This window comes from Cryptomeria japonica, chromosome 4 (assembly GCF_030272615.1).
Source record: "Cryptomeria japonica chromosome 4, Sugi_1.0, whole genome shotgun sequence".
Lineage (NCBI taxonomy): Eukaryota > Viridiplantae > Streptophyta > Pinopsida > Cupressales > Cupressaceae > Cryptomeria > Cryptomeria japonica.
In genome coordinates this window covers 185,286,294-185,295,719 of record NC_081408.1, presented here as the reverse complement: position 1 = coordinate 185,295,719, position 9,426 = coordinate 185,286,294, and the positions used below count along the sequence as shown (strand labels likewise).

General features: G+C 34.3%; 1 protein-coding gene across 1 annotated transcript; it reads left to right on the top strand.

Moving 5' to 3' along the window:
* Positions 1-2,625: 2,625 nt before the first annotated feature.
* Positions 2,626-4,629, top strand: LOC131028098 (uncharacterized). Its single transcript, XM_057958324.2, has 3 exons — positions 2,626-2,987; positions 3,148-3,356; positions 3,666-4,629. The coding sequence occupies exons 1-3, from the start codon at positions 2,886-2,888 to the stop codon at positions 3,940-3,942; spliced, it is 588 nt and encodes a 195-aa protein (XP_057814307.1). The 5' UTR covers positions 2,626-2,885; the 3' UTR covers positions 3,943-4,629.
* The last annotated feature ends 4,797 nt before the right edge of the window (positions 4,630-9,426 follow it).

Genomic DNA, 9,426 nt, shown 5'->3' with positions numbered 1-9,426 from the left:
AGCATGACTCATACTCGGACTCGCCGAGTCTGGGTGAGTTCCATTTCTCTAGTTTTGAGTCATTAGATCTAAACCTAACGTAATGAGGCAGAATGTAAATAATATTGTGTTACAGTTTTCTTAAGACTCCTCTAAGGGCAATCACAAGTAAGGTTTTTGTTAAAGGTAAAATTGTTAGGATTCATATAAAAAAGGTTTTCTTTGAAGTAAAATTATTAAGATTAGAAGAACAAAGATTTCTGTGAGGAGAAATTTTTAGGATTAGTAGCATAAGAGATGGGGATCATTGGTGAAATGACCATTATTTTTGGAGCAGATCATTCATTATACCTGAATGGCTACTGGTGTTTGTGGTGTGATTAGGCACTAGAAGAGTTACAAACTGACCTCCTTTACTTGGAATGTCCAAATGAGCTTGATATGGTGCCATGGATTATTCCATCATCACCTTAAAAGACTTCTTCATTCTATTAAAATCGTTTTTTCATCCTTCTCACTTAAGCCCTTGTAGGTAGTTTCTTCCATTTGAACGAGGGTGATATTGACCACCTTATTTTTTGGTCAATTTTTATTGCCCTAATGTTTATTGGGTTTGCGCTACCTATCACATCCCATGAAAATACTCATTGTATTTTATCATGGATCAATGATTGATAGATTTATTAATAGTGACGTAGAGAAAGAGGTCTAGCAACCTTCCATGTTCTAATGTTTATTTTGTTCTTCTTTTTAACTACTAATTTAAAAAAAAAATGAAAATGACAATTAAAAATTATATTTTGTATGTATATTTGTGTTCTTAGTCAAAATTTTAATATATAATTGAAGGAGTTGTGCAACTTTATTGGTGCCCAACAATTACTAGGACATTTGTGCATAAGTATTGGTCAAAATGGTCATTAGAGGAATATGTATTGAATTAGTTGTACAAATTTTGAGGTGCATGTAGTGCATGTTATTGGGGCATCTATAAGTAAGTTTCAAGCATCACCTCTAAATGACCACTTTTTGACCTTTGTACACATAATGAATCATTGTGCATTCAAGACAACCAATTTCTTTTTTTTTTTGACAAAATCCAATATATTGCTTAAGAGCTTAAGGTGTGTGAATTTAGCTATAATGACTCTTGGTTTCCTTCCTCTACAATTGATTTAGGTTTGGCAATTTGTTGAAGATGTAATTGACATCATTTTCTCCATTTTTTTCGAGACTTTATCTCAAAGGTTATCTTGCTTAAAGGAATTAATATACAATGATAATTTTTTATTTTAGATAATACATTTATCAAATATAAATATTTAATTTAAAATGTTATAAAACACAATAACAACAATAATGAAGATAAAAATAAAATAACAAAAAGAGGAAATGAAAAATTGACAACCACCACATTGGGAAAAGGGAAAACTCAAATGTGAATGAAGAACATTTTTCTAAAGGAGACAAGTTAATGGCTTGGGCATAGATGTGTTCAGGTAGAAAGGTCTACTACTATACTATTATGAAGGTAGGATACCCTTTCAACACATTAAGCTGGACAATTTGTACATAAGTATTGGCAATTTTAAGTGCATAATGGATCCCACTGTGTGCATTGTTACTACCCAAAAGCTACAACAATAGCAATTAAGTTGCATGCAAAGATAACAAATTTTTTGTCAAAATACGATGTACCGTTTAGAATCTATGGGTGCACAAAATTAACTATAACACCTATTGATTTAGTTTCCCAATGTTTAGAGGAATGGATTGTCAAAATCGGAAGTAGTGAGACTAGGAAGGAGAGAGTAGAGGAGCAAGGGCATGAAAGTGGTAGATGAAGGGAGATAAATATGGAAGCATAAAGGAGTTGCATAATCAAGGGGATAATATAATAGAGAACCAAATAAAGTTGCATAATCATGTATTAAGTAGAAAAAGTAAATGAAAGAATGACACTTGACTATTCACTTATAAATAATGGGTGGAAATACTTAGAGATAACAAGTTTATGGATGAAGATTTGGTATGGGGATTTTTCTATGGTGTATGGGTGCTGGAAGACTTTGTGTGCGGCTACTAATATGGGATGTAGCAAAGTTATAATCAATAACTCTGTTTTTTGAATGTCTTTGATTGATTAGTAATGTTGAATGTCATTCTCTTCTTTGGAGGATTGATTGATTTTGTAATGATGTAAGCTCAATTTTAACATCAAATCTTTATCTCTCTAAATAAACTTTAGATTGATATTTACAATAATATATTTATATTTATAAGATAATATAACTTTTCATAGATTTATATATAGATGCTTTTATCAATATTTTTTCTATGTAATTCATATTTTATACAATATCAGAATGGTTGGATGTTTCATCACAATCTTATACAACTTAAGGAGCAAGATTATCAAGACGCCCTTCACACTAAAACAACATTACAGCACCATTTTAATATAAGAGGCTCGCATCATTTGCCATTCAAAGAGAAATAAATAAGAATAATTCACAGACCCACTTCCTCCTCTTGCGTTGGAAGTTTCCCATCGTTATCCTTGAGTGCATTTCCCCAAAACAATAATACATTTTAAACTGGTTAATTGAATCCTTCCTTCAGAACTGGAAACATTCAGCAAGAAGTTAGCGGTTCGAATCCGGCAGATGCTTGTTGGATTTAAATTATGTACGCTTGATTCCTGATGATAAGAGCCTTTAAACAGGTCACCAAGCCCACAAGTCAATGTTCCTTGTTTAAAACTCTTCCTATGTTTGCTTGCAATGTATGTTAAATTTTAACTGTATAAATTTTGGGTCTCTCCAAATACTGCATATCGAGTACTACAACAGGCCTAATCTGATTGATATAATATATACAGTCTGATCTGAACTGGTTTAAGGAAGATGGGTGAAGACAAGCCTTCAAAGTTGCTCTTAATCTTTGTTCTTACTGCAGACCTTGTGGCAATTGGATTGGCTGTTGCTGCAGAGCTCAACAGGAGCAGAGTAAGTCTAACCTAGACACCCATTTCAATATATTAGCAGAAAATATGAACAAAATTACACATTTCAATACATTGACAGGAAAAAATCTAAACTAATTTATCTTCATTAGTAGGTTTAATGATTATCCACTGTTGCCTCACAAACCTATCATCCATTTCAGGCTAGGCTGGTTCCAGATGACTATTATGAATATGTCTATTGTATATATGATACAGACATAGCAACTATTTATGGAATGGGTGCTTTTCTGTTACTTGGTATAAGCCATGGACTATTAATGGCTGATACAAATTTTTTATGGGGTGTAATTTCTAGTAAGAATCCAGGAACACCTCACGCATGGACAATTTTGTTATTCATAGCCTCCTGGTATGTTACTTCTACTTTTTCATTGGCTCCTAGTACATGAAGTCTTAAATCAATACAATCAAACAAAGCTACAAGAATTTATCAGAAAACTGGATGCTCACAAATAGATAGTCATCTAGACAATTAGATACTCTTTCAAATCATCCGAACAATTGGCTACAGTTGTGATTGGTCATACATACCAATTAAGCCTACAGGTCACCCAGAGCCTGTTTCAAAAATAATGGTATAGGCGAACCATTGAAATTGAGCTTTGTTTTCCTTTCATCATGTCTGGTAATATTGTTCTCTTGTTATTGCAATTTGCAGGCTTACTTTTGGCATATCAGAGAATTGCTTTATTTGGGGATCACTTAAGAATACCGATCACACTTATTACAGAGATATTACATTGACTTGTGAAGAAGTGCCCAAGGGATTGTTTGCAGCAGGGGCAGGTTTTACATTGCTCACCTTGGTTTTGAGTAACCTGTACTATTTTGCCTTTGTCAGAGAAAAGGAAAATGAGAGATCCATGTTTCTGGTATCTCTAGTACCAAGTGATGGAGACCATATTGTTGGGATAGATTGCAGCCAGAAAATTTGATTGTGGGGATGTCATGTTTTATAATTCCCTTTCTTAATTCTGTCTAAATTGAAAGTAATAGTGCCTTATTTGTTTAAGATTTCATATTATGTAGTTGAAGATTGTTGAATGGAGCTAAAGCCAAGTTCAGGTGCCTCAAAAATCAAGCACCTCATTGTGGATGAGTTGACAGTAAAGTCCCCTACCTGTTAAAGATCTTATGCTATGTAGTTGAAGATTGTTATACGGACCTAAAGCCAAGTTCAGGTGCCTGAAAGTCAAACACATCATTGTGGAAGATGTTTGTTACAGGTTCACGAGACCAACCCCTCTTTCCGTATTTATATACTTCTGACTTATAGTAAATTTGATTAGTGTCATTGGGCTAAACATGGTATGAAAGTTAGGAGAATGTATCTTCAGTTCTACAAAGGATTTTTCCCTTCATACCTGGCTTTCCCATCTTGTTTTGCCTGTCCAATTTGTAATGCCCTTAAACCCTAAAATAAACTTCAACTTCTTGAATATTTCATCTTTTTTGGCAGAAAGTTGTAATGTTTAAAAATTAAAAAAGGATGCAAGTCGACCTAAAATTATGTGATCAGAGTCAGGGTGCTATTGTATTGAATCTATACATCTTCCTGATGATGGAATTCTGAGTGCAATCCGAAATGCTGATTAAAAAATCATACTGTTTTTTTACAGAAACAGATCTTGCACATCTATACATCTTGTTGTCATAGGTTTTGTCTATACATCTTGTTGTCATAGGTTTTGACTATGTAAAAAAATTCTGCCATATGAATTTCTTGTAAAAAATTGGTAATCATAGTCATCGAGGAAGGTGTACAGTACCAGAGATGCAGAAGAGCAGACATGTAGAACACATCAAACCTTGATAAAGCCTACAGAGGTCTGCCTAAGTTGTCCTGTCAAGGAAAGATGAAGTTTTCAATCCAAGACCAGCTTTAACTTGGTGATGTATGACTTGGAAAATTAAAAATGTTGGACCACACAGAGCATGCAGGGTTTGATGGGAAAATAAAACATGTTAGAGCACAAGGAGCATACCGATTTTGATTTATGGCAAGCCAAGATTCAGGGTTTTTTTAAGATGGAGGACTTTTCATCTAAAAGTTATATTAGCTAGTAGCAAGACTTGATTTCTGTTGGGACTCATTAAGAACTTCTCAATTTCACCAGCAGACCAAATGCCCATTGACAAAAGGTGTTAGTTCAAAAACTAATATAATGAGGCAGAATGTAGATAATATTGTGTTACAACATTCTCAAAACTTCTCTAAGGGCAATCACAAGAAAGGTTTTTGGTAAGGTAAAATTTTTAGCATTAGTAGAACAAAGCTTTTAATAATTTTTTTAGTACTTAAACAATTTTTTCAATTAAATTAGCAAATCATTAAATGAATTAACTACTTGCACGAAAAAATAATATAGAAGCACACAACCACAACACTAGATTAACATGGAAAACCCAACAATGGAAAAACCATGATGAGAAAGCTTTTTGGATCTACTATTCAAATCCAGCCTCACAATACTATAAAGCATGATTACAACTTTGTTTTAAAGCATCAACCCAAAGAAGCAACAACTCCTTGAAATACAATTTTTAGTACAAAAGGAATGACTGAATTTATGGCTTTATTCCACTAGTCAGTCAACAATATTTCTGCTCTACGTCATTGTCTGCTTCCGGCTCACTACCTTAAGCACTCACACCTGCTCATCATCAACATGCATACTGAATCATGCTTGATCTTCTATATATATATCCTCCGCAATATTCAAAAAGTCAACTAGATCAGCTTTATGATAATGCGTGGATGAGACATATATTAATCTCACCAATCAGCCACATTAGGTCAGTTGTAAATAAAATGTGTAGTGCTTAACTAGTCGGCCACAAATCTCATTTGCCAAGAGAGATAACATGTTGTTCAACATAAGGTTCAACTAGGCCCAAAAACATTTCAATACAATCTCTTAAAGTGGCATGAACATAGGGAAATATGGCACAAGCATGAAAATTGTGCCATGTTAGCCCATTAATCAGTAGTCACTCAAAGAAACAACATTGAATTGCTTGTGGTATTGGAAATATGGAGAAACTTCATGTGCTTCAAACCTTTAACATTTATGAGACATGTGGAGAGTCCACATAAGTTCATGTAGCTGAAATACACAACTTTCTACTAGCATAAGTACATAACTACTTGTACAAATGAAGACAAAGCATACTAGTTTAACTATATCACTTTGACACTATAAAAACTGAACTTGTGGTTGACCAAATCATTTGGAACTTGAATAGAACATACCTTAGACATCCTTGATCATATCCTTAAAACCGCTTGACCATGTTGTTCAATAAGGTGGAAATGTGAAGCATTTGACTTATCCTCAGAGACCCTTTATTCTTCCTTGGCAAAATTTGGTACACTATCATCTCTAACTTTCTTTGCGGAAGAGGCTGAGGCTTGAAACTCTAAATATAACATCTTTTTAGCCCTACAAACTTAAATTCTGAACCGCAAGACAATATTTTGCTATATGGAAGAATGCAAACTAGATTATTGTGTTCCTACCTTAGAAAATAAATTGTTGATGCCTTATAGAACTTTTTTGTAACTTACCATTACATAAGCTACACAAACTAATAGTAGATCATTGCAAATCACTTCAGACATATGTACTCACTACCACATCTAACTTAGATGTCAAAATTGACTATTTTTGATATATAACTCATCAAAAACATTATCTCATCAAGGATATGTTGATACATAGATACACAGTATGCACCTGAAGTTCAAAAGATATGGTACAACTCTTGTGTAGTTAATACTTACTCCTTGTCTTCCACATCACCGCAAAGTTGAACTACACCATTCTAAGGTGGTATCAATGATAACATGTAGATACCATAATTGCACTTGTCTTCCCCTTATTCATGTCATAGGATATCTACACCACTCTCCCCCTTAGTCATATAAGTGTATTTGAATAGATGTATCATGGGTTGACATCAATGACAACACACCACTCCATATTTGCAACAATTCACAACAACACACCCTCCTGCTCCTCCCCACCCCCTTAAGTGCAACTTAGGGAGAAAAATAATTATGGAAATGATGTAAGACTAATATGAAGATCCAACATATGGGTTCTAACAACTAGGCCATGTTAGACACCCATGCACAACTAATCAGACAACTAATCTCTCACAAATAGAGAAAAAGAAAAAACCCCATGGGACAAAACTCCTCTCCCAAAAAGAGATAATGCAATTCATGTACACATGAAAGATGAAGCGATGTATGGAGGTTTGAACATCAACACCCTCCAAGAACTACATCCATCACGAGAATCCAATTGATATCCCCCCCTCTTCCCATAGGAGGGAAAGAGATAGACTATGTAGCCACCGCCCTGCCCCATAATGAATAATTGCCCACAAGAATGGTAAGTGTTTGAAGATAAAACAAGATCCAATGCTTAGAAATTACTTGTCTCCCCTTAGGAACAAACAAAATCATGTATAGATGCAGGTTGCTTCCAATTCAAGACATGCTATGAAAGATAGAAGTAGGAAGAATGATGACAGTGTCTCTGAAAATTGCTCATGTGTCTCCTTGTCTAAATGATATGATGATGCCACAATCTAATCAGGTACATGCCCAATCAAAGAAGGGGACAAACTAAAACTATGCAGAATTTAATGTAAAAGAAACTCTAAAGATGAATATGTTGAAATGTGTCCTCCAACCAAAATGGAAAGACAATGATGGTCCTATTGATTAAGAATGATGGAAGTTTCAATCAATGACTTTGGATAAGAAGTCAATGAAAGTGAAGGTGGATCAACTATCTCTGAAGAACAATAAAAAACCTCTAAAGCAACGTCGATTAAAGTGTCAAAAACCTCCAAAAGATCACAATCATGGGGTAGCTTCTTTGAAGAATGAAGAGTCACATTGGGATCATCAGGGAATGGCTAAGTATCAAGATCTCCATATAACTCCCAAATTTTAATCCAAATAGCATGAGGACACTCAAAATCAACAATAGACTCCAAAATGCCATCATCAACATGCATATCAATAACTCCTAAGACAATATCCCTTTTGCATTTTCAAGCCAATTTCTTTCTAGGTGTGCCAAGTAGGGGAACACGATTATACAAATATGACAATAAATGAACCCTTGAAGATGAGTAATGATGCCATCACTTCATTGGCTATAGTTCCCCCTCTTCAAGATGATCAAACAAGGATGAAAGGTGGAACCTATTGATGTGTTTTTTAGACAACCCTAACATAGAATAAAATACCAAAGGTATTCTATCCTCTCTTGACCAAAATATTCTTGGATGCTAAGTTATATGATCAACCAAGATGACTCCAAGGTTTCATTAGTCGGGTCTTGATGTGTAGATAGCCCAATTGGTTGATGTGATTGCTGGTAATCTAAGAGGCCTTATGTATATGTTTCTTAAGAGATATTACTTGGTTTCCAAGAATGTTTTTCAAATGATTTGCAATATGGTTCTCTTACTATTGCTAATGGGTGATTGATAAAAAAATGCCAAAGTTGAAAGGTTGAGGGATACTAAACTATGCCTAAGAATGCAAGGACGAAGGATGGCGTTTGATGAAACTCTACTAGTCTTTGCTTTGACATGCGAGGAACAACTTCACAAAGGCTAATACAATCTTCTAAAGGAATTTAAATGATTTTCAAATTAATATCAACAAACATAGACATCATCATCTGAATGCATATCAATGCTTGAATAATAATTGAAGTTAACTTTATATGAGAATTCGGTTGACCACACAAAGCACTTAACAATCAGCTAAGCACAAGTACTTTGAATATATGAGTTTCACCATGAATCATACACACTGCTATATTCATTCAACTAAGGTACTTCAAAAAACATTCAAATTTTGAATTGAGAAGATGATTAACCATGCAAATGCTCCAAAGATAAGAATATAAATCACCACACTTCAATGTCTTTATATTAACTTGGTAGCAAAATAGCAACAATTCTTCAAGTCTATGTCCTTTGTTACAAATGAAAAATGGTAGCTTATATAGAGCTCCAAAAATAAAATAGAGGACCAAGATTTCCCTAAAATGAATGGCTAAGATTGAGACAAATAAACCCTAATTAGGGTTAGTTGCAACCAACCAACTAATTTCTAAAATCAGCCAATAAGAAATGAACATCTTTTTGGCGCAAATTTTGAGGAAAATTTCTCCAATGGGAAAATAGACACCACGTGGGATCACAACAAACTTTCCTCTAGAAGCTTGTTTCCTTTATCTCTTTCCTTAGAAGCAAATTCAATGAATCTGGTCATGATGCAGTTAAGATCGTCTTCTGGAACATTGGGCATGATTTTAATCCGATCTTCCATGTAGTCCAACTCCTCAATAGATGAAGCGAAGATCTTTTCCCATTTGGGTCCCAAG

Excerpts from the sequence above, each read along its gene's own strand:
- LOC131028098 (XM_057958324.2), top strand. The coding sequence starts at position 2,886 with ATGGGTGAAGACAAGCCTTCAAAGTTGCTCTTAATCTTTGTTCTTACT. Across the intron at positions 2,988-3,147 it reads CAGAGCTCAACAGGAGCAGA|GCTAGGCTGGTTCCAGATGA; the intron begins GTAAGTCTAACC and ends CATCCATTTCAG. Across the intron at positions 3,357-3,665 it reads TTGTTATTCATAGCCTCCTG|GCTTACTTTTGGCATATCAG; the intron begins GTATGTTACTTC and ends TGCAATTTGCAG.